The sequence below is a fragment of the Eptatretus burgeri genome, chromosome 10 (assembly GCF_056783735.1).
Source record: "Eptatretus burgeri isolate ZD-2024b chromosome 10, Ebu_testis_v1, whole genome shotgun sequence".
Lineage (NCBI taxonomy): Eukaryota > Metazoa > Chordata > Myxini > Myxiniformes > Myxinidae > Eptatretus > Eptatretus burgeri.
This window is the reverse complement of record NC_140970.1, coordinates 60,351,909-60,378,321: the sequence shown is the minus strand read 5'-3', so window position 1 is coordinate 60,378,321 and position 26,413 is coordinate 60,351,909. Positions and strand designations below refer to the sequence as shown.

The 26,413-nt window shown below is 42.0% G+C and overlaps 1 protein-coding gene across 4 annotated transcripts in view; it reads left to right on the top strand.

Annotated features, from left to right (window-relative positions):
- The window catches only part of RPL9 (ribosomal protein L9), a 50,823-nt gene extending 32,363 nt beyond the window's left edge, over nucleotides 1-18,460 (top strand). Inside the window, exons 4-8 of one of the 4 annotated variants that reach the window (XM_085898599.1) lie at nucleotides 827-922; nucleotides 4,814-4,946; nucleotides 11,754-11,834; nucleotides 12,228-12,331; nucleotides 18,327-18,460. In XM_085898599.1, the coding sequence (XP_085754725.1) occupies nucleotides 827-922; nucleotides 4,814-4,946; nucleotides 11,754-11,834; nucleotides 12,228-12,331 (414 nt within the window). In that variant the 3' untranslated portion in view covers nucleotides 18,327-18,460. The remainder of the gene's footprint in view (nucleotides 1-826; nucleotides 923-4,813; nucleotides 4,947-11,753; nucleotides 11,835-12,227; nucleotides 12,332-18,326) is intronic. The other 3 variants (XM_085898598.1, XM_085898601.1, XM_085898600.1) reach the window with 3 other exon arrangements.
- The last annotated feature ends 7,953 nt before the right edge of the window (nucleotides 18,461-26,413 follow it).

Below are 26,413 nucleotides of genomic sequence, written 5' to 3'. Positions count from 1 at the left end.
GCAAAGGACTTTGAGGCGGAAGAAGTTGTGACCATGAGGCCTCGGTGTGAAAAGGAAAAAGATGACCATGTGGCCTGGTTGAAGGCCCACTCATCGCTGGTCCTGCTTCTGGCTATAACTGCACTTTGTCTTTGGACGCCGTCGTCTTGCACCTGGTTTCTGAAGCAGGCTGCATCGGGTCCTGTGTCCACCCTGTACATCGTAGACAAAGGGAAAGCCTGCCTGCATTATTCTCTTGTATGAGTGATCTATGGTGCCCAGTGGGTTGGATTTTTGCAATTTATTTCACCTTGTATGTAAGCGTGTGTATTCCCTCGCTTGGTTTGTTCCGTTTCTGATCGTGTCTTGTCTATCTTCTTCCCTGAACTTTGCTTTTCAAAACGTATCCTTTAAAAGTTAAGAAAACCTTGTTTCAGCCATCTGCTTTTCATGTGTGTTTGCCGTCGATTTCGGCTCTTTTGGGGAACGGTAAAGGAAAGTATACCAACTATTGAACGCAGTACCATAAATGACCGTTTGGACCATCTCTCGGGACGAAAGGTCCTGGCTCTGAGGTGTCCTGTATTAACGAGTACTTGGATGGGACAACATGCATTTCAATGACTTTTGTTACTTTTGTTATGATGGTTTAATAAAGAATGAAAATATGACATTGGACCATGCAGAATATGGTCGCACTAACCTTGTTGAGGATTGTGTGACTGAACTCCATTAAAAAAGTATGGTCATGGACATTAATAATTGCTTTGTTGTGTTGTCTAATTTTGAAATGAAGAAACCCCAACTGTCGAATTGTCATAGTTTGTACTTTCTTTAACACTCTTAGCTGCGTGTGGACAAGTGGTGGGGGACACGTAAAGAGCTTGCCACAGTGAGGACCATCTGCAGCCATGTCCAGAACATGATCAAAGGTGTCACCCTGGTAAGGTGATTGAAATGCGGTTTGATTTTTTTTTTTAAATTTTTTTTAATTTTTTTTTAGCTTATCTGGAATTGAAATTCCAGATAAGGTATTGTCGTCATGCGCTGTCTGTCTCCAATTTTGACTTCTCCGGCCAAACTGCTGGGCCGATCTGCCTGAAATTTGGCAGCAATGTTCTGCTCCTGCTGTTGGTGGGGATTGCAAAGCTAGTTCTGGTCACTTGACTCTAAGTAGGTCAAAATGGCCCACCTTGTAAATTTCTTTAAAAATATTCTTCTCCAAACTCACCAGTTGGAATGCTACCAAATTTGGGTTGCAACATTAGGTCAGGGTCCTGACAAGCTACAGGTCCAGTGGTCCTTTTTTTAGGTCATCTCTACCGAGATGACCTAATAAAGCCGGACCAAATGTATGTCCGTCCGTCAACAATTTTTCTTTCCATTCTTGATGAAACTTAGTATATGAGTAGAGGTCGATGAGTGTTGCACAACGATATAACTTTTGTCCGGGGTCAGGGTCAAGGTCACGTAAGTTATAAAAATCGCCATTTTCAAAACCTATCTCGTCTGCTATTCTACAAGATATTCGGCAACTGTTTCTTGATTATGATCGTAAAAAATATTATCTTGTATCTAACCGGACAGATTTTTGAATTTCCATCCCGTTTGGCCACCACGTAACCTGGAAGATGGTCAAAAACACCCCCCCGGTACAAAGAAAACTTTTTACTTCCGATCTTGATGAAATTTGGTATGTGGGTCGAGGTCGATGAGTGATACCCAACGACATATTTTTTCCCCAGAATCGAGGACAGGTTCAAGGTCACGAAAGTTGTGAAAGTTGCCATTTTCAAAACCTATCTAGTCTGTCATTTTAGGAGATATCTGGCAACGGTTCATCGATTATGATCGTAAAAAAACATTATAGAGATGACCGTCACCCCCACACGGGGGTAATTTTTTATTTTTATTATTCCCCCACCCCACCAACTTTGGCACCTCATGAGTGGCCACTTGTTGAGCCAGTGTTTTTGTTTTTTTTATTTATTTTTTATTTTTTTTTATTTTTTTACTGCTTCAGAAAAAAAAAAATCCATTTCGTGTTATTAATGGCAAAAGGAGCATTTATTTGGGCATTTGGATTGAAGAACTAGAAAGAGCAATCTGAGATTGCAGACCTTCGCCAGAACTTGTTTTGTACGCTGGTGTGGTTGTGTGGTATGTAGAAGATCGATTCACATCGGTTTAGTTCATGCAGCGGACAAACAGACCTTTTTCGGTTTCAACGTATGGATTCACATTCCACTTGCATGTGTTTTATCGATGCACTAATTTTACTGACATCAGACATTTTATAGTGTGTACTTTAGAGATGCACTCATATTCTTAATAAACATACTTTATAGACATACTCGCATTGGAATAGCACGTACTTCATATACTTATTCAAGTTGAACATACTTTATATTAGGTAATCGGTTGAAAACAAAACAAAACAAGTGGTATTTGTGACCAGCGTCAGCACATGATGGGCAAAGATGTGTGTAGAATTGTACATGAGAATTCCAAATAAGTTGTTGCCATGGAAAAGGCATTTTTAAAATTTGAAAGTTTTAACATGATAGAACATGGTGCATAACAAATTTGGTTGATACATTTTTGTAATAGCAGCCTTTGTGGTGTTTTACATGTTTTGGATGACATTGACCTAGAACTGTGACCAATTTTGACCAAATTTTACAAACTTGTACTGCACACATACAAATTTGCTGTGTAAATTTCATTTTTATTATCTTGAAGAATTATTGAGAGATTGCAACAACAACTTCACAAAAAGTCCCTTTTTATTATGATGATGTGATGGGAAACCGTTGACGTGTCAAAACAGCTAAATTGATCGTTCTGATTTTTGGTGAACTTTGTCTGTGATCTAATATGCAAACCCTTTTCAAGTCAATTGGATAAAAAAATTTATGATCTTGTGTGATTTTAGCTTTTGACCTCGAACACAATGGTCTTCGAGCTTGTGAGCACCTCCACCAGGTGATTAGGTTTCATGAAGATTGGAGTAAAATCACTTCCACTCTTTTTTTTTTTTTTTTTTCTCTCACTTGTTGACCTTTGTTCAATCTCGTTTTTCCCTCTTGGGTTTCAAGGTGGCTGTTTCTCACCATTATGTCACACTTCCCCCATTCATTATCATGGGCTTTTCTATCCTGGTTACCTCTCCCCCAAGTCCACCCCATTCTTTCCATGTTATTGTGCTTTCTTGTGTGGTATGTAGAAGATCGATTCACATTGGTTTATGTTCATGCAGCGGACGAACAGACCTTTTTCAGTTTCAACGTATGGATTCACGTTCCACTTGTATGTGTTTTATCGATGCACTCATTTTACTGACTCCCTCCCCCCTCCCTTTTTTTTTTTTTTCTCCATTTCTGTTTCATCCCAGGTTCTCCCTTCTTGCTGTGTTTGAGCTTTAGTCAGCTGGTTCACCCCTCTCCCCCCACTCTCCTTGATCTCATTCTCTTTTAAGTGCCCCCTTCCCTGCTTGTTGCTGGTGTTTTTGCCCCCTTTTCTACTTTTTTTTTGTGTGTCTGTTCTCGCTCTTCCACAAGTGTAGACTTTGTATTAAAAAACAACAGCAGAACTGGATTGGAGAATATGGGCATTGATGCCATTTGGGCCCAATGTTTGTTGACCTTCTTGGGTGATGGTCTTTATCCATGAGTCATTGGGATTGAGGGATATGGAGGGTGTGGACAGAGAAGAATTGGCTGGGTGGGGGGGGTACATGAGTTTTCCAGAGAATAGTTTTCAGACACTGCCTCGTTGTGAGTAGTCACCTTTGAAGTCGTTTGTGGTGAGGGAGTGCATACAATAAAGACAGATTTATATCAAGGTGCTGCTGCCTTTAAGGCAGGAGATGGGCTTGAGAGCTCACTCAGCTTTAAGATTATCTTCTCGCTTTGCTTGAGGATGAACACACACACACACTGGCTTTGTGATGTGAACTGAGGTTCCCTTCTGTTTTCACTGTTGAGGAATCAGGCTGATTGAAACAACTATGTTGCTGCAAGACAGTCTACCTGTGGTGAGTATTGATGGGATGGCTGTAACTTGGATTGGATAAACCAGTGTATTAGAGCAGCTTAAAAGCAGGAATGTAAGCAGTTTGAACAAGTGCTTGAAGTGAGAAATAAATGGAAGAAGAAATGTAGGAAATAGAATAAAATGGTGAGGAAGGAAGGAGGTCGGAGCAATGGGCCTAGAAAACGGAACGACCAGGTTCTGACACTGATCTGTCACAAGAAGCAAATGCAGCAACAACAAATTTGGATGTACAATAATAAAATGTTTAACGAGAAGGGCACTCGGTAGAGCGCATACCTCCGCCACGTAATACCGATTCCATGAGAACATGTCAGGCCCATTACATTTTTGCAATAGCATGCTATACAGTACTATATCATTTTTGGCTCAATTTCAATGGTGAAGAATCACTTTAAAAATTAAATAATTCTCATACCCAGATCCAGATATGGATCTTCACCAAAATCAAATCAATCCGTCCTTGTGACACACCCAACATGTCCACCAAGTTTCGTTTGAATCCGTCCAACTTTTTGAGATACACATACAAAGGGGTGAAAACAACTTCCTTCACCTTGGGTGGTGGAGGTAGGTAATAACATACGAGATGAGCACAGGAGGAGAGGAAACGGCCATCGTAAATGGCTCAGTTGATGAATAGTACACACACTATTCTTGCCAAATATGTAAACCCTGTAAATGTTTCTATTATGGAGGTGGGTGGTTGTGGGAGGTGGGGGGGGGGGGGTTGACAATGCAAATGGATTCTGAAACTGATAAAGCTGCATTGTTTTTGCAGGGCTTCCGCTACAAGATGCGCTCCGTGTACGCCCACTTCCCCATTAACGTGGTTTCAAAAGACGAAGGGCAGCTTGTGGAGATCAGGAACTTCCTTGGAGAGAAATACATTCGACGTGTGCAGATGAGGCCTGGTATGCTTTGTATACTTTTTACACGCCCGATATATATATATATATATATATATATATATATATATATATATATATATATATATATATGTATGTATATGTATATATGTATATATGTATGTATATGTATATGTATGTATGTATGTATGTATGTATATATGTATGTATATATGTATGTATGTATATATATATGTATATATATATATATATATATATATGTATATATATATATGTATATATATATGTATATGTATATATATATATATATATATATCGGGGCGTATTATGTGATACCGGTCGTCCGTCCACCCGTGTCCGCACTCTAACTCCCAAAGTTTTCAACTTTCACGTTTCATATTTGGTACATAGGTACAGACTGTGGAGACGGTGTGTCGCGACATACGTTCGTCAATTAAAGTGGTTGCCATTTTCCATGTAGTAGCACAATTCTGTATATACCTTCTTGTTCGGGCATATATTGTGCTCACTTGCACTCTTGTTACTTTATATTTCTCTCACTTTTGCTTTTCGGATCAAACGGCGATCTACATACTGAACCTTCTCACCTTTGGCTATACCCTGCAGCATCATCTTCATCACCTCACCTCCATTTACTTTTTAAAAATTGTTATTATTATTTTTTTTTCTCTTCGCGTTCTCTAACAGACACTTCAAAATGTCACTTGCTTGTTCTGCAATTAGAGTTGAAATTAATTCCAGTAGTCACAAAATGTGTGAGCTTCCTATACAAGTCATCCATGCAGTATTTATTTATTTATTTATTTTTTTTTGTTACAACCTTGGTTTCCAACTAAACTCTCCTCATTATGGATTTGAAACTGAGGTTTGACTGTTGTGGTGGCTCGAAAGATGTGCTTGCATGTATATGTATGAAGAGGCTTCAAATGGATAGCTCATGGAGAAATGCAATTTTTTTTTCATTTTCTTTCATTGGTATTGAAAATATCCCTTTTTATTTTATTTTATTTTATTTATTTGTCAATTTGGACAAGCGTATCATTTCTGTATTTTGGTCTTTCCAAGTGAAAGCAATACAGCCATCATGTAGTTTGAAGGAAGATCTATTTGAACGATGAAGCAATGTGAAATTTCAGCTCTTTATGGAGCTCACCATTTTCCCCAAGATATGGGTCATTGAACATTACACGTCGATTTGTGCCACAGGTCATGGATTCACAAAATTGGCCTTGACGTCATCCTTTTACAATACAGAGAGCTCATTTGTGCATCATTTTGAAGCTCTTTTCATGCTATGTCCAATTGTATAGGCCCAATGGAACATATCGAAAGTGAGGAAAAGATTGAGACTTTAGTTTAATTATATGTGACCTGTGACCTGAGACTATCAAACGTGGATAGGTCCTCGAGAAGACCGTGACTCGGAACAAAAAATCGGTTGTGCAGTCCGATCGACTCTACCTTCAGCATCACGTTAAAAAAGAAATAAAAATACCACCGGGGTTCACATTGATTACAGACGTGTACAATGCTATATTAATGGGAAGATGTTTCCTCATGGTATTGTCAGCATCCAGTGACCTTCAAGTGATATTGGTTGATTGACAGGATGAGTGAAGATTTTCTTTTCTTCTGAATGTCAATATTCCCTGACCCTGATAGCATGAGCGGAAAATTTGATTGGTCGAGATGGCATAAAATTTTTCCCAAGTACAAATAAACTGTAGGTCTGTGTTCCAAATTGTAATCTACAAACAGGAGAAAAAGTGTTAAAAATATATGAAGACCACAAGGAGAAAACCAGAGATGTCACTTTTTATAAATTTCAGGGTTGTTGCACCTGCCAATAGTTGGCAACATAAGGTTTCCTCTCACAGTATTAGTAAATTACTTTAACAAATAACCAGGGGTGTCATAATTTATATGGTATAAAGTTTAGCCGTGCAATGAAAAAACAAGTGTTGTCAAAGCTGAACAAGTAGAAACCCACAGTTGTCAGTACTTTACTCCTGGTTATCTCCCTTTCATTCATCTTAACTGTTCCACCATAATATTCAGAGTTGAGAAACTAAAAAACGAAAGGTTGTAAATCTTTCACAGCATAAACTCTGAGCACTACAATAGCCTATTTGGTTATAGCATGGATCTATTATTTTTGATCACAGGTTTTGTGTTCCGCAAAGTATTAAAATTAAAGTTTTCACTCAGATAAGATTGCTTTCTGCATCATTCATGTTAACTGTTCCATCATAACATTCAGAGTTGAGAAACTAAGTCATAAAAGGTTGCAAAAACTATCACAACAATGGCCTATTTGGTTATATCATGGGCTCCGTTGTTGGTGCATATCGTCGTTCAAGCCTGGCCAAACCTTTATTGTGACTTTTATGGGACCCATGCCATGGCTTAATGGTGAGCGTGTCTGAGTACCCATCCTCATTCGATGTACCCACCGCCCAATCACCCCTGCTTAGGTATATGAGGGAGTCACATGTGGTGACTTCGGCTATCACGGGGGTGGTTTATCCTTGGTTTTCTCCCGGTTTTCCATCATATTAAGTAGTATGGAGAATCCGTCGTCATATAAGCGAAATACCCTTGAGTATGGCATTGAACACCAATCAAACAAAAAACAATGACCGTTTAATGTTGAAAAAAAAAAATCTGTGATCACCAAAGTCATGTAATGTATGCTAATAACCAACAAGCATGAATTTGCTACACATCCTGGGTTAAAATTGCATGGCAATTATTAAACAAGGGAATAACCAGTGGTGTCAGTTTGCAACATTGATTTGTTCTTTGCTCTTAAATTAAATAACACAAAAGCTTGGCAAATGCTACATGCTTAATTTGATCGGCCAATGATCACTCTTCCTTTTACTGGAAAAGACATCTATATGACAGTTATTAAACAGTCCACCAAAGTCTTGAAACTTTGTTTTTCAGTTTCTTCAAAATTGACTTATCCTGACATCTCTGGTTTTCCCCTTGTGGTCTTCATATAATTTGATTTTTTTTTTTTTTTTTTTTTTTTTTTTTTTGTATACCTTGGTCGAGGCTCGTATGAGAGCTAACACACAACTCACAGCAATGAGGCATGAGACAAGAGGGGCGGGAGTGGAAGGGACAAAACATTGGGGAACAGACACAGGTGAAATGTGGAAGGGAGAGGGATGGGGATGGGACGGGGAACATGGCGAGGGGAAGATGGACATTAAAGGGACTTTCAGGAAGGAAAGCAGGAGAATTGAAGGAAGTGGGCTTGGGTGGATTATCGGGGGTAGAAAAGATCGAGGATTTGGATGGGGGAAGATAAGAGGTGGTGGTGAACAGCTGTTTTGAAAGCCTGGAGGGAAGAATGGGAAAGAATAGAGTGAGGAAGTTTATTCCAAAGGCGGGAAAAAAGAGGAATGAAAGAGTGAAGATGAGCAGTGATTCGTGATTTTGGTAGTTTTACCAGAAGGGGGTTGTTGGCGGACCTTGAGCGCCCTGTGGAAATGTGCTGGGGACAAATCGCAGAGAGAGCAGGGGGCAAGGCTGGAGAGGAGTCGGTAGAAGACAGAAAGACCACCGACCAACCTGCGGTGATTGAGTGAGAGGCCCAAAGACTCAGCTTCATTGCGGGAGATGCCAATGATCTTAAAAGCCCTGGTTTCGACAGCGTGAAGTCGAGAAAGGTGGGAGGCAGGAGCACCAGCCCAGAGGGAGAGCAGTACTCCATCAGGCTACGGACAAAAGCTTTGTAAGTGGTCAGGAGCTCAAGAGGGCCGAGGAAGGACTTTGCACGACGGAGGATTCCCAGTCGGCGACTGGCTTTTGAGGCAAGGTTGGAAATGTGACTTTCCCAGGAAAGGTCATGGCAGATAGTGAGACCCAGAAGCTTGAAAGAAAAGACTTCTTCCAGAGGATTGTTGAGAAAGTGGATGGGGGGTTTTGTAAACGGTCCTTTCGAAGAGACATAGTGAGAGTGTGAGATTTGTCTGGATTGAAAGACATGTTCCACGTGTTGGACCAGTTTGTGATTTTATCCAGATCTGCAGTGAGCGAAGAAGCTGCTGCTTGCCGGTCTGAGGGATGACAGATGGTACGGCAGAGGGTGGAGTCATCGGCAAAGAGAAATAGAGGATTTTCCAGAGAGTCCGAGAGATCATTGATGAAAACCAGAAAAAGAACAGGGCCCAGAACGCTACCTTGAGGAACTCCAGCCTGCACAGGAAGAGGGGATGAAAGAACTCCATTTAGGGCCACACGTTGACTGCGACAGGAGAGGAAGTCTGCGAGCCATGAGTGGAGATGGCCTTGAATACCATGGGAAGAGAGTTTGGTGAGTAGGGCAGGGTGCCAGATTGTGTCAAAAGCACGTGATATGTCCAGGGATGCGGCTCGGATTTCCTGTCTGGCATTGAGGACCTCCATCCATTGATGGGAGAGCAGTAGCAGCATATCTAGGGTAGAGTGACCTGGTCTGAAACCAAATTGATGATTGGAAATCAAGCCATTGGAGAAGAGGAAGGATTTCATGTCTGAAGCGATGATGGATTGATTGAAATGAAGTAGATCCTCGATCATAGACTGACGTCTGCAGACAGTTAATCCCCACTTTGCGCTTCATGGAGTTGACTCTCTTACAGACCAATTGCTTAACCCCCAACTTTGCATTTCATGTGTGCTGTAAATATTCATGATTGATGAGATGCTGTATTGAGAAACATTTTGCTCATCTGGCCTTCTTGTAAAAATAACTATCATGAGGATGGTCCTTGCTGGATGAACAAATCTTACTTTGATCCTGTCACTGTCAACAAACGTATCCAAGGCATAGGCCTCTTGTGTTTTCATCTCACTGTTGACTTCAGTGTATTATTTACCACTTTCGTTTTGGAGAACTGAACTTTCTGGGTTCCATGAATTGAATTTGTTTATTTTGATCTTTGCTTGAGTAGTTTGTTGTTCTTCAATCCTACCTTTTGTAACAGTCAGTTGACACCTGGTAATGTCTCCTTGTCCCATTCAAACAGCTGTTTTGGTGACTTCATTTGATCATCCTATGGTTGATTGAGACTAGCTTTGGTTGTGAAACCTTTGACTGTGCTATCAATTGGTGTTATGGTTAAACTCCATATATTGGGAGTTTCACCAGAACACCGTTGTGTGACCTTTTAAATATTATTTTATTTTACTTTTTCAATTGAAATATTGTAGAAGGTAAAGAAAAGGCCACAATGAAGACATCCCAAAATCCAAGTCATTTGTCAGTTGCTTCCTCTATGAGAAACATCCTTCCAGGATTTGGCTTTCATGTGGAAAGAGCTCCCTTTTCTTGGGAAATTCACTTGGCTGCTCTTGTCTTAAAATTCGAGGTATCAAATTCCTAACACTCTTGGGGAGAACTCGATTTGCGGTTGAGTTGTATGTTTTCAATTTCAAATCTTTTCCTTCAGCCATTCAATCACTTGTATGGTCTCTGTTTTTGTTGTTCATGGTAGTCATGTATTTGTTTACAAAACATTGGCTCATGGAAGAGTGAGGTGACTGGGGATAAAAAGACAATTTACTGGCAGTGGGGTCACAGTTGGACGTGATGAGCAAGGAACTAATTGACAGGAAAAGAGGATCGATGGAGAGGGAGGATAAAGATGACTCGTAAACACGGTGATTTGCAAGTAATAGGATTGGGCTGGGTCGAGCTAATGGGGGTAGGCATGGAAGATGACGAGCTGGTGGTGCACTGCTTGCTTGAAGTCCAGGAGGTTTGAATGAGATTAAATAGCCCCAGGAAGATGGTTCCACAAATGGGAGAAAAGAACAAACGTGTGGATGTGGACAAATTAGGCTGAATTTTGGGAGTTTAACCTGAAGGGAGTTTTACTGGAAGAATGCGCATGCATCCTGGACGGTCGGAGACCCGAGAACAGAAGGAGCTAGACTGGAGAAGAGTTCAAGGTCATCTGTTGGAGTGTGAGCACCAAACTTGATTGTGTATTGCAACAGAAAATTCCATATGGACTCTACTTTAAATTTATGCAGTTGTTCTTCATGATGCAGTTGTGCTTCACAATCATGTGTAATTACAAAAAACGGTTAAAATTGATGCCAAAAGTAAAACATGATCTCAAGGAATGCATTCAATGCCACATGCATTCAATATCTGCCCCCCCACCCCCCCCAATCAACTGCACAAATCTCGGTCAAAATCTCGATGACATCTTGGAAATAAGGTGACCATTGAAGCTAAAGTTTTATATTTCAGTTGTTGCTGATACTTACTAAAGTACCCAATTTCATTGTAATCTGAAAGGATGGGGTAAAAAGGAAAAGGGTTCTTTTCATGTGGAACAACCAATTTCTTTGAATTGATGAAAACCCCACCCCATGTGTCCTCTTGTGGATGGGGGTTATTTATTTATTTTCCTTCTACCAGAACTCGGCTCTTCTGCATTGCATGTAATTCCCCATCATCTTACAGCTTGGCATGCCAACCTGTTTATTTTAATGCCACGTTGCTGTACTTTCTCAGCCATGCATCGACTGGTTATTTGTAAATATCATCCATTCCTTGAACGCCTTTTGAACCTGTATGAAACAACACACTTGTAAGCTCCGTGGAAGAAGCTGTTTGAAACAAGTAAATCAAGTTGTGTGTGTGTACAACTGAGTTTTGGAATGTAAGTGTGCTTAAGGCTCCAATAATCTCCCTCTATTCTTTGTGCAACAAGATGCTCCCACATTTGGTAAGTGAGAAATTGAAGTAATTTTGGTCGTCTTGACACTGCTGATTTTGGAGACTGTAAAAGGTGGCAATTGCTGTTTTCGCAATGTTTCCTTCAGGTGTAACCTGCACTGTTTCAACTGCACAGAAGGATGAGCTGATTCTCGAAGGCAACGACATCGAGCTCGTCTCGAACTCCGGTACGTTTGATTCTTTTGAATCGCACGTTGAACATGACAAAGCGCCATCTACTTATTGCTTATATGTGATGTGATGGTTTGGGTGGTAAATCGAGTGAGACAAATAGGAAAAGAAGGTGCTAAAAGAGAAATATTGGGAGGAAAAGGTTGGATAGGAATTGAGTGGAAGGGAAGGGGGATTGGGAAGAAAAAAAATCTTGATTGCAATGTGGTGATTGGCCGCAAATGTACTATTCATCAATACCTTTGTTTTATTTATTGTTGTTTACTTTGTTTTGTTTTTTATTTTATTTTTACTGCTTTTGATATTCCTATGTCCATGCCTTCTCCCCAACTCACCAATTTCTCCATTGGCTTGCTTCCCACATATGCATGCTGTATTTTGACCACCAGCTGCACTGATCCAGCAGTCCACAACTGTTAAAAAGAAGGACATTCGCAAGTTCCTCGATGGCATTTATGTGTCTGAAAAGGCCACCATAGAGCAAGCATCCTAGGTACTGGAAATCCCCACTATTACTTTTATATGGACTAGCCGTGCGTATCCGTCGCTTCACTGATGTGTTTGATGAAAATATGACACATTAGACTTCACAAACCTTCAGCATGTCCATCTGTGTGTCTCAATGAGGATGTAAAATGAAGTAAAAATACATGAGAAAAGGATCTTTTACAACACATTGCTGCTGCTGTTATGGTGGCTGAATAGGATATCTCAACTTATTGGTGGATTTGGATAAAATTTGGTGGAGAGGTTGTCTGTGTGACAAGGTTGAAATGATTGGATTTTGGTGAAGATCTGGATCCGGATGCTGGAATTTTTTTTTTGAAGTGATTCTTCACCATTGAGAGATGGGGCCAAAAACTATATGTAGCATGATATCTCAAAGTGGTGGATGAGTTGTGAAAAACCAACTCGGTGGATTAGTTGGTGAGGTGACAAACAAGGCAAGTTAGGTTACTCGGGTATCCCGTGAACACATGACTAACTCCCCTCCCCCAGAATTCCTCCAGTCTGTTGGGGTCGGCGACGGGTATTCTGCTGGCAATCTCGTACTCCTGACCTGGGTTGGCTTATCCATACTTGGTTATCAGCTGGGTCGTTGCGTGCTAGATGCTGCCAGCTTGGCAATCTCGTTGAACACCGTGCCCTACACTCTTCTGGTCTTGCCCGTCACGCCCAATGTGCAGATCTGGGGACTGGATCTGGGCGCTGGGTCGGCGTTCGTCACAGGGGACCACAAGTGAACCAATATTGGGATGATTCACGGTCCCAAACTGCTTCGGACGTCCACTCCAGTGGTCTGGAGATTGTCTGCCGGCTCTGCACCGTGGTGGTCAACACCTGAAATGCGGAGGAAGGGGGAAAGAGGGGAGGACAATGGGCCAGGGCCATTAAACCTTGGCAGGGGAGAAGTCGAGCCGGCGTCAACCCCTTCCCATGGCTCCACCTTGCGGTGGAGTCACATAACTTGTTTTTGGTTCAGGTCCAGATCCAGATCCGGCCGATCCTTGGGATACAAAACGAAAACTGCTCAGCCTTGTCAGGTATGCGCTCCACAGAGTGCCGTTCTAGTTTTATATTGTTTCAAGAAATCGTACTATATATAATTTTATTCCTTCCATGTCTGTCGAGCTTTATTCTATTTCTAAAGGGTTCCTGCTGTTGTACTGTTGGAAATGCAACCTTAAAGGAGAACCCAAATGCTCAGACCACCTCGACGCTCATCTATACCTTCATACCCCCCAAAATAGATCTCTTTTTTTCGATTTCTGAATTATAAATTAGGTATGTTTGCAATTCAAAGTCGATATTCTTCAGATTAGCCGTGATGTCACATCGTGAAGGCATGCGCTACTGTTGCGAATCTGGAACCCATGACCACACTCAACATTCAGGTCCTGTAGTGCAGATATTTCGGAATGTGTTTTATAGATAGCTTCCTCTTCCCTTGTCTAGTGGGTGAATCTGTGTAAATGCGCTGTGAAGTTATTTTAATAGTCAGGTTTTCTTTTGTTTTACACCCCTTATAACAACAACACGCCTTCACCTCGCTTCCTCACACCAACGCCATTGGCAACGTGCGTTCAATCACGTACATGGGCGGAGTTTACCTCAGCCACTGGAGCTCCCACTCCGCCCCAGAGAGATGGAATGTTCCCCGCGACCAATGAGAGGCGTGAGACACGCAGCCATCGACATTCCTACGAATCTCAGACCAATGAGAGGCGTGAGACACGCAGCCATCGACGTTCCCCCGAACCCCGGACCAATGAGAGGTGTGAGACGCGCAGACACTGATGCAGGAGAAATGCGATATAAGGAACGCCAGGGCCTTGGAAAGAAGTCAGAGTCGGAGAGTCAGAGTCTGAGCCAAAGTGATCGACTCGTCTGGTCTGGTCGGCTTGGCAGTGATCGACTCGTCTGGTCTGGTCTGGTCGGCTTGGCAGTGATCGACTTGTCTGGTCTGGTCTGGTCGGCTTGGCAGTGATCGACTCGTCTGGTCGGCTTGGCAGTGATCGACTCGTCTGGTCGGCTTGGCAGTGATCGACTCGTCTGGTCTGGTCGGCTTGGCAGTGATCGACCCGTCTGGTCTGGTCGGCTTGGCAGTGATCGACCCGTCTGGTCTGGTCGGCTTGGCAGTGATCGACTCGTCTGGTCTGGTCGGCTTGGCAGTGATCGACCCGTCTGGTCTGGTCGGCTTGGCAGTGATCGACTCATCTGGTCTGGTCGGCTTGGCAGTGATCGACTCGTCTGGTCTGGTCGGCTTGGCAGTGATCGACTCGTCTGGTCTGGTCGGCTTGGCAGTGATCGACTCGTCTGGTCTGGTCGGCTTGGCAGTGATCGATTTGTCTGGTCTGGTTGGCTTGGCAGTGCCTGGCGTCCAACGTTTTTCCTCTGTCCCGGGTGCTTGGAGTGGCATCGTGTTGCGGGTTCGAGTCCCATCAAGCCGGATCGTCGAAGACCACACGAGGTGGATAGGTCCAAGTGCAGGCTCTGGTCTTCAGCTCCCTTTCCTCGAGCGGGAAGACCTCAATAAAGACCATTGGGGTCCACTGCTGTGTGTCGGCCCGTCTGATAATTAGGAAATTGCATAAGTATTTTTGCCTGTATATTATTTGTCTTGCTTTATTCGGTTTAATTCTGCCTCTTACAGTGGGGAGAACAAGTATTTGATACACTGCCGATTTTGCAGGTTTCCCCACTTACAAAGCACGTAGAGGTCTGTAATTTTTATCATAGGTACACTTCAACTGTGAAAGACGGAATCTAAAACAAAAATCCTGAAAATCACATTGTATGATTTTTAAATAATTCATTTGCATTTTATTGCATGAAATAAATATTTGATGCATCAGAAAAACGGAACTTAATATTTGGTACAGAAACTTTTGTTTGCAATTTCAGAGATCAGACGTTTCCTGGAGTTCTAAACCAGGTTTACACGGACTGCAGCAGGGATTTTGGCCCACTCCTCCATACAGATCTTCTCCAGATCCTTCAGGTTTCGGGGCTGTCACTGGGCAACACAGACTTTCAGCTCCCTCTAAAGATTTTCTATTGGGTTCAGGTCTGGAGACTGGCTTGGCCACTCCAGGACCTTGAGATGCTTCTTACGGAGCCACTCCTTAGTTGTCCTGGCTGTGTGTTTCGGGTCGTTGTCATGCTGGAAGACCCAGCCACGCCCCATCTTCAATGCTCTTCTTGAGGGAAGGAGGTTGTTGGCCAAGATCTCGCGATACATTGCCCCATCCATCCTCCCCTCAATACGGAGCAGTCGTCCTGTCCCCTTTGCAGAAAAGCATCCCCAAATAATGATGTTTCCACCTCCATGCTTCACGGTTGGGATGGTGTTCTTGGGGTTGCACTCATCCTTCTTCTTCCTACAAACACAGCGAGTGGAGTTTAAACCAAAAAGCTCTATTTTGGTCTCATCAGACCACATGATCTTCTCCCATTCCTCCTCTGGATCATCCAGATGGTCATTGGCAAACTTCAGACGGGCCTGGACATGCGCTGGCTTGAGCAGAGGGACCTTGCGTGTGCTGCAGGATTTTAATCCATGACGGCGTAGTGTGTTACTTATGGTTTTCTTTGATACTGTGGTCCCAGCTCTCTTCAGTTCATTGACCAGGTCCTGCCGTGTAGTTCTGGGCTGATCCCTCACCTTTCTCATGATCATTGAGGCTCCACGAGGTGAGATCTTGCATGGAGCCCCAGACCGAGGGAGATTGACTGTTATCTTGAACTTCTTCCATTTTCTAATAATTGCGCCAACAGTTGTTGTCTTCTCACCAAGCTGCTTGCCTATTGTCCTGTAGCCCATCCCAGCATTGTGCAAGTCTACAATTTTGTCCCTGATGTCCTTAGACAGCTCTCTGGTCTTGCCCATTGTGGAGAGGTTGGAGTCTGATTGAGTGTGGACAGCTGTCTTTTATGCAGATAACGAGTTCAAACAGGTGCAGTTAATACAGGTAATGAGTGGAGAATGGGAGGGCTTCTTAAAGACAAAACTAACAGGTCTGTGAGAGCCGGAATTCGTACTGGTTGGAAGGTGAACAAATACTTATTTCATGCAATAAAATGCAAATTAATTATTTAAAAATCATACAATGTGATTTTCAGGATTTTTGTTTTAGATTCCGTATTTCACAGTTGAAGTGTACCTATGATAAAAATTACAGACCTCTACGTGCTTTGTAAGTGGGAAAACCTGCAAAATCGGCAGTGTATCAAATACTTGTTCTTCCCACTGTACATGCTCCCCTAATCCCCCCCCCCCCATTATTGTAAATAAATACCCCCATTGTTGAATGTATCAGCTCGTTTTGTGTTTATTTCATTGGCTCGACATGACGCGTGTTTGAGGATTAGTGTTGGTAACTTGTTAATTTGGTCTGGCCCGACTTTGGTAGTTCTTCTCGGTTACGCCGGATCCGAGTCGGCGATAGCGATTCGATTCGGACAAAGTCGGCCGAGGGTGAATTTCCCGTGTAGATACTTAAGTGTATAGAAATTTGGCTATTCACCCTATTCTTCGCGGGTGACCTGTTGGCGAGTTCGGTTCGAAAGGGACCCGTACTTTTCCGGACTTTTCCGAAAAGTACGACCTATACATTCCGGGCGATCGGTCGAGCCGACTTGCGGCTCCATCTGGCGGTTGTGCTCGCGGTCGACGTCCCGACCCCGCAACACTACTTCCGTTCTGTACACTGGTTGCATCGCAGAACGATTGAACTCAAACAGCAAATAATTTAAAAATTTCTACAAATATGCCGAGTCGATGCTTGTGTTGTAATACAAACTGAGATGGTTTTATGCAACACCAACAGCCGAAAGATCTGAAGTTTGTCAGAAATTGGACGAAGCTTGTCGAGGTAATGTTTAGCGTACCCGAAACTTATTTCTAACGTATGAGTAATGTGTTGTAGGCACGTTACGCGATCGTTGACGCACGTTACTTGTACGTTACTCATAAGTCGAAACGCGTCAATGTAATGGTTAGCGTCAGTGTTCCAGACTCCCTGTTTTTTTTTTTTTTTCTTCGGTATGACTGTGATGTTGTCACTTCGATTTCTAGTGCGGTTATAATATAATATAATTAATAGGCTGCCGCTCAACGATTTAATTCATAAATCTTTATTGGCCTTCATGATCACAAACGTATCATCAACATACCATAGCCATAACTTGGGCCCCATAGTAATGCTTGGCCCCAAAACATTCATAAACACACTAGGTTGGAAATAGTTGGGGCTGTTTAAGTAACGACAAATGGTTGTAGAGTTGGGAGGAAAGAACCCACTGTCTTTTGTAAAGAGCTTGGACTAATTATCTGACACCATGAACAAATTGTTTTCAGTTGAATGGTGGCCTTGCCAGTTTGTGAAAGATGTGGGGTTGGCTAGAGAACACTATGGACCCAAAACAAGGGAACAACACCATAATTGGAGTTGTTGAAGTAGTAGTTGCTGTTTGTTCATTGTACCCCAATGATGAATGGTTACTTTGCTTGCTTATCGGAGTTGCTTTGTTGTTGCTTCATACATGGTGTTTGCAGTGCCAAACCTGATATCTCACTCACGCCATGGTGCACTGTCGGCCACAAAAAATGCTCTGAATTCTTACTATTCTGCACTCCCACCACAACCTATTCATGCATATCATGCTTTTCTTCAACATGTAGCTTATTTCTCAACAATTGTATATATTTTTTGCTTGTGTCACAAGACTGCTTCAAAGGGGAATGGTCCAGGTGAATTAGCCTGCGACAAACTCAAATCTCTCTTTACAATTGTGTGTGTGTGTCACACCTTTGTGTATGTATGAGAAATGCATCATGTGACTGCCATGGCTGTCATTCGTAGTGTGGTTTACCATGCAGCCAACAAGATATCCGATTATAAATCCATTCTGTTGCAGAGTTTTTAAGCAAATACGATTTTGCTTTGTGGCCTTTCTTTGACATGAATCTATTTCCCTCTGTGCAGTTCATCCAAGAAGCAACCACTTTGCATCAAACGGCTGCAAGTTTCTGGATGGGGTCTACTTCAGCGAGTTCAGCACGGGACGAGGCCAATCCATGTCATTTTCAGTGCTTTGACAATAAAAACAATCAATTTGATGCTCATTGTTTTGATTTACTCTTTCCTCCTCAATCCGAAATGGTACAAGAAAACTCTGACAAGGTGAAGAAATGGGAATCTGTTTCATTTAAATCTGGATGAATACCTTGGAGAGTGGTTCCATCAATAAATTGCTTTATAAACAGCCATTTAATCTGTGTGCACATGCCAGGGAGGCAACCTTTGAATTCAAACTGTAATAACTAAACATTTTGTGGACCAAAGCCACCAAAGCAAGGTACCCTCGTGCAATGTGAATGTTCGCATGTCCTGACATGTTTCCAAACCAATGGTGATCTCCCTGGGTTTGTGTAGGAAACTTTGAAATTAATTACGAATATAAAATAAAATTTCTACTGACTATCAAAACTTGGCCTGCAAGGATATTTATATCCTGAACGGAATGGTGCAGTGCATTGTTTACGACTTTCACTTCCTCGAGAGGGCAAGTCAAGATCGCTCATCTTTTCGGTGCATTGGCACGAGCCGATACAACAGCAACGTGTGACATGTATCGCGGACGGCCCGATCTCCGATTGTGTGTAGGGGCTGATCCGAGGATCTCACCAAACCGTCCGATTGGTAGTGACAGGTGGGTTTGTAAAAGTACAAAGGGCATTTACTTTAAACTTCCATTTTTGTGATTTGGAGCAAATGTGATCTTGAGCATCAGCAGTAGTTTTCCAATCGTTACACAATTAGAAACCATTTTAATCATTGAGGAATTTTTTTGTTTGCCTGTAAGGGTGGACGTGAAGAGGTGATTAACCCTAATTGCAAGAAGTTGAAGAGGACCACCAGAGGGATGCATTACGTCATGTGATAGGTCCCTTGGTATGTGACGTCAGTAAGGGATAGGTGCCTTGGTACGTGACGTTGGTAAGGGATGGGTCCTTTGGTATGTAAAGGTTGATATGTTGTACACTGCTAGAACAGTGTATGATTTTTGTATATGCATGTTGAGCAAATGATTCAGTCATGAACAACTTTTGTAATTTTTTAAAGTTTTGACAGTTTACGAGCAGATATCTGTCTGTCAGGTATTTACCTTTTTACCTGTATGTCAGGTATTTACCTGTATGGCAGGTATAATTTTTAAAGTATTTACCTGTCATACAAGAAGACTTTCTGATCTAAAGTGTTTATTGTGGAAAATACTTTGCCTATAATGTGGTTCCCTTGCTGTGGAGCATGATGTTCTTTGTGAGAGCACCATTATTCTACCCCCCCCAACTAATGAGATTGGGTAACTATCATACTGATAGATTCAGTTGATTAGATATGGATGAAGTGCAGGCATGGTCTGCCAAATGACCTCTTCCTTAGTATGAGCTCCTTGTACCTTTTGACTTTCGCAATCCTTTTTAGGTGAAAACAAATTTTGTTGACAAAATTTGATCCCATCTTCGAGCAGGCAGAACAAAACAACTCAAACGTCCTCTTGATAAGGGTGACGACATACTCCAGATTGCAACAACGTTCTGTGTGCAAAAGGCTGATTTTTGGCTGAAGTAGTTTCTTGGCAAGGGTTATACTGGATGGTTTGCCATTGCCTTTCCAGCAGTAATTACGACAGGGATTTGTAATTCGTTCATTGTTTTTGGGGAGAGCTCGCATACTCTTCGTGAAGGACACTGAAGGATGTTTGACGTCCACAAACAAATGCCAGCAAACGGGACGTGTTTAACGTCCATCCCAGGGATGGCACACACATTGATGAAACTCCCGGATGACCGTTTATATTTGGGTCAGGATTTGAACTTTGGATGGACAGCTTCAAGGTGATTGTGCATCCCATAACTCTTGGAATTGAGGCCATCCTTCCAGGCCAAAAATAGTGCAAGTATGCAACATCAACATCAATTTGTTTACTTGCTAATGTTTAGGAGGCAATGAAAAACTTCAATGGGTAGGTTTTACAAACTTGCACAGGTCTCGAGGGGAGAGGAGTCGGGATAGATCTTTTTCCATCATCACGTTTGTTGCAAAGTTTTCAAAAACCATCAATTATACATTGTTTCCTGATGTGTTTAATTTTAGATAGACATTGTGAATCCATGAATGGCCATAAAATATTTTGTTACTCCACCAAGGGATGGTTGCTCACATTGACATGTTAATCGTTTTGATGTCTGTCACAAGACCATCATAGAGGTTCTGGGTTTGGTATTAAAACTTTCGAGCCCAGACAATGGTACACAGAAGTAAGCTCAGTGCTGTCTGTCTGCTTTTACCTCGCAAATATACAACGAGCTCGTTCTTGTCATACATGGTGCAGCAGAAACGTGTCTAAATTCCCACTATCCGAGTATTTCCTGTTGCTTCTCCAGATACATTTTAGTGTAACTGTCATACTCGTCGTCTCTTCTCGCTTTGCTTGGAGGTTGTGCCTTTATATATTTATTTGGTTGAGTTTGTTCCTGATACGTGAAACATTCTGCAACCCATGCCTGCAGAAAAAGATTTGCTGGAAGACCAGCCACATTTTTCCATCCAATGATCGTGTAACATATATATATAGATATATAGATATATATAGGCACTCCAATGTTAAAAGTTTCACGTCGATCACTCGGTTGTCCACATACCTCCGACAGACTGAACAGATTACATTTTGTATTCTACTGATGGGCTGGATCTGGATCTGTACCTGAACCAAAATCTAATCGGCTTGTTCTGGTCACCCACCCAACTCATCCACCAAGTTTTCTCATCACCTATCCATAACTTTTTGAGACATCATTTTTGGCCCCATTATTGAATGGTGAATAATCACTTGAAAAATTATTGTGTCTGGATCGTCACCAAAATCGAATCGATTAATCTTTGTCACACCCAACCTGGCCACCAAGCTTGGTCTGAATCCATCCATCACCTTTTGAGATATCCTGCTCAGACAGACAGACCAACAGTGGTGAAAACAACAACCTCCACCTTTGGTGGTGGGGATGATAATGCGAAAAAGTTAGCACCTCAGCTAACATTCCACAACATGGGCAAGGATGGTTGTCGACCCCGATCACTAGTTATATTGTGGGGCACACTACCCATCGACATTGTCAATGTGGCCACCACTATCCTCACTTCTGATATATCGCATATATTAACTGGAGAGTTCATGGAACTTGATACCCCCATGCAGTGTTCAGTATCTACAGTACTTCAATTGAAGTAAAACAATTTTAAATATCATAAAAAATATCCAGAAGTTTTGCATTTTTGAAGCAGTCTTATACACCACCCTGGTGAAGCAGTCTTACACCACCACCACCACACCACCCTGGAGAACATTTCAAAGTACTGTATTGTAAAACTGGAGGTTCGTGGGAAGTATAACTAAGGCAATTTGTGTTCCACAGTGTTCCCGTACGTCATTCAATTTAAATAAAGGTGTAAAGGAACATAAATAAAAATTCTGGGTTTTACCGCCATTTATGCAGTGGCTATTACATTACCCTATCTAACACATTCCATTCGTTATCTGTGCCTGTCCTTTTTGACATCCTTAAAAACATTGAGTTCCTGTTTGGAATTACTTTCAATTGTGTTTGATTGCCAGACAGGCAGACAGAGTGAAACAAAAAATAAAAAAAATTACATCACTCCTCTTTGCATGTGTGAATGAGACTAATTCCTAGCCAAAGTACTGTAAACCGGCAAACTTGTTTCCAATTTGTGTTCAAAATATAACATTCAATTTAAAATATATTTTTTGGTCATTAAACTAAGATTGAGGGACCTGAACCAATTGAAGACCCGAGTGCAAGAAGTACTTTAGTCACAAAATCACACTTTTGAGATATTGAGGATCAGTTTTCAAAACATGCTGCAGATACTTTTTTTTTTTTAAAGGTGGCATACTATGGAGCCTGTTGCTGGTTTCAGGGGCTATACAGAGCAGACAAACCCTTTTTTGTGGAAAAATAATCCTTTTTTACAAAGAAAATGAGAAAATTAGTTTTGGATTTAAGTACTTTTTGTGGCTAAATACCTGGGCCTGGTTGCTCAAAGCATCGTTAAACCTATCATTAGCCTAACGATCGATTAAACCTATTAAATTAACGATAGGTTTAATGCTGTTGCTCAAAGCTATCGTTAACTTTAACGATTGATTAAATCCCTCTTAACCTTTGAGCAACACTGTTAAGTCCTGTCATTTGCTAATCTATCATTAAGGAATTTAATGATCGATTAAGCCTAATTGATCATTAAGTTTAACGATGCTTTGAGCAACCAGGCCCAGGACTTCGGTACTTTTTGCGACAAAATGGCTGGACTTGGGTACTTTTAACACACAAAGCCCTTTATTGCTCATTTTTGATTGCCAAACTCATTTTTGCTCTGTCTCCTTGCCTTTCGTGGTTTAATTTTATGCAGAAATACTCAGTTAACTACAATATTACCCAGTTAAGTCCAAAATTGCTCGGTAAAATCGGAAATTAATGTCCTGAATAAAAGAAAACCTAACTTTGGTGCCAGTCGTCTTTCACATCACAAGTCCCTCATTCAGCAAAGTCCTCCTGCTCAGAAAGTTTGCATCAAAATCATACCAGATCGGAAATATTACAACAGTCAACTCTTAAGAGTATAAAAATACCATGGCCACCTTTATGAGGGCTCAAAACCTGATGACGAATGTAGTGCCTTTTTCAGTACCAGCAAAGTATAATGCATAGAAACTACATACTGATGCCTTGGCATCCTTCATTCTCTTTCGAGCCCAGTCTCCAGGGTTTGTTTTACGTTTTTTGCCCCGGTCATGCCTGTTATCAGGGTTATCCTCATTCACACCATGCTGTCCAGCCTCCATGGTCGCCATTTTCATAGCTTGTCACATGACACACACAAGCATTTTGATTGGGCAGTAATGGCCTTGGGAACTTCTTGCTCAAACATTATGGACTTGGGTATTTCTTGCACTACATTTTAGTGAATTCAACAATGACCATATCCCAATATACAGGACTTGAGTACTTATTTTCAGAATTTTTTGGTATCAAATGATGCTCTGGCCATTATAGATTATAGTACTGGTGCCAGCTCATTTTTTTTTCTAAAATGTGACAAGTACTTCTTGCACTCAGGTCTTCATTGCTGAACTCCATTTTTTATATCCTCATGGAGGATCTCTAAGTCTTACTCAAGTTGTTCTTCATCTTCTTCCCGTGGACTTTTTTTGTTTCACAGCCTACAGTTTTCATCGAAACTTCCTGAAACTTGGCATATATATGTAAAAATACCCTGCGCAGGCAGTAACCATCTCTGATTTTGAAAATTCCTCCGAGAAAAAAAGTTGTGACGTCAAAATATCTTCGCAAATGGAAATCGCCGAAAAAATTATCTCTGAAACTAGGCAAGCTTTTTGAATTCTGTTTGCGGGAATCGAACAAGGCATTAGCAGAGATGAATTACCGCACATATGATACATCACTATGACGTCATAGCAATTTTTATGACGTCATTCCTAATTTTTTACATTTTTTTGTTTCACAACCCAGAGTTTTCATCGGATCTTCGTGAAACTTGCCATGTCTATGCAGAGAGCCCACGCGCAGGCAGTAACCATCTCCGATTTTGGAAATTCTTTCTTGAAAAAAAGTTTACGTCATAATATCGCCGCTAATGGAAATTGCCTATAACATTATCTCAAACTCGGCAAGCTGTTTGAATTTTGTTTGCGGGAATCAAGCCGGGCATTAGCACAGATAATTTATCGCAAACCTGATACATCACAATGACGTCATATTCGTTTTTATGACGTCATCATTTAGAGGACGAGGATCTTAGCTCATTTGAGCTTGTTTTCACTTCACGTGTGTGGGGTAAAAATATAATGAGCCTGAATGCGTCTGAAGCCTTCTTACCCATTGGCTGGAGGGCTGGTTTGACTCCACCCACAATAATCAGGAAGAAAATCATGTCTGCCATGTTGATTTTATGGTATGTCAAAGACATCTTAGGCAGTTTCATTTTCACAATTTGAATTTTCTGAGCTATATAACCACGTATTATATATGCACATTAGCAGTCGGCATCTTTTTGCTTCATGTCTGTAAACTTGCTTATTTTTTTTTTGGGGGGGGGGGGGAATGATTGAGGTAGTGGTCTGGCCAATGCACCACCAAAATAAAGAGAGGAGCAATTTGTGCAATAGATGAAGTGTTTTGTCCACAATTTCGGTTTTATCGTGAGTTGGCGAGGCAAGGATGGTGGTGTGGAAATACAGAAGGCTCGCCCGTGATAATCGATGAATGATTTCCGCAGCCAACATTGCAGGATCACACAAAACGGAGCGAATTCCTGGCATTGATGCAACCCAACCCAATCCCATTTATTTGGCAACGTCGGTTCCCAGTCCAGCTCGCATTTGGCATGACAATAAATAAAAAAATAATGCTCAAGATCAAACTTCGCAAAGAGTTGCAGTGTACTTGCGTGGTCCACTTTTCACACATGGCCAACTGCATGTTGTTGCTTTCCACATTTGCCATCAACAAAATATTTGCTTTGCAGTCGCAGCAGATTCATTCAACAAAACGAAAAACTTATTTCAAAGAAGTGCTTTGAATTTTTAACTTGCCATTATTTTGTATGCAGTCTGTGGTTGCAGGTTGCATCATTGGGGGTGCAGCTGTGCTGCTGATGCAGTGCCTCCTGTTTCCAGTGAACTGGTCATCATTTTGCCAACCTGAGAAGGATGAGAGGTTGATGGAGTCAACCCACCTGGTGTTATTTGATGTCATTACAGGGGACTCAAACTCGAGACCCTAAGATTTTAAAGCAGCCACCTTAACTGTTTCGTCAACATCAAGCCTTTTTTCTCTTTAATTTGTACGTTTATAGTCCGAGTTCTCAAGGCTGAAGTGTGTGTGTGTGTGTGTGTGTGTGTGTGTGTGTGTGTGTGTGTGTGTGTGTGTGTGTGTGTGTGTGTGTGTGTGTATGTGTTTGTTTCGTGCAGCACTCACTATTATTGGTGGTATAGGCTATCATAAGTCATAACGTAATAAAATATGTCGATTCTCTGTTTGAAAACCACTGCAAATGCTGATTGTTTGAATTCTATGTACTCCATGGCTGAACCGAATTAGCTTCAACCTGCAGCTTGTGCTCAGGGTTTAAAGAGTAGAAAAGGTACTGAGACTAGGAGGCTGTAAGTGGGAGTGGATGAAGGGATTGAGGACAGTGAGTGATTGGGTGGAGTGGAAGTAGATGAAGGACAGGTGTAAAGAGGGTAGTGAGATGAGGAGGATGTAAGTGGGAGTGGGTGGAGTGGAAGTAGGTGAAGGACAGGTGTAAAGAGGGTAGTGAGACGAGGAGGATGTAAGTGGGAGTGGATGTCGGGATTGAGGACTGTGAGTGATTGGAGTGGAAGTAGATGAAGGACAGGTGTAAAGAGGGTAGTGAGATGAGGAGGATGTAAGTGGAAGTGGGTGGAGTGGAAGTAGGTGAAGGACAGGTGTAAAGAGGGTAGTGAGATGAGGAGGATGTAAGTGGGAGTGGATGAAGCGATTGAGGACAGTGAGTGATTGGGTGGAGTGGAAGTAGATGAAGGACAGGTGTAAAGAGGGTAGTGAGATGAGGAGGATGTAAGTGGGAGTGGGTGGAGTGGAAGTAGGTGAAGGACAGGTGTAAAGAGGGTAGTGAGACGAGGAGGATGTAAGTGGGAGTGGATGTCGGGATTGAGGACAGTGAGTGATTGGAGTGGAAGTAGGTGAAGGACAGGTGTAAAGAGGGTCGTGAGACGAGGAGGATGTAAGTGGGAGTGGGTGAAGGGATTGAGGAGTGAGTGATTGGAGTGGAAGTAGATGAAGGACAGGTGTAAAGAGGGTAGTGAGACGAGGAGGATGTAAGTGGGAGTGGATGAAGGGATTGAGGACAGTGAGTGATTGGAGTGGAAGTAGGTGAAGGACAGGTGTAAAGAGGGTCGTGAGACGAGGAGGATGTAAGTGGGA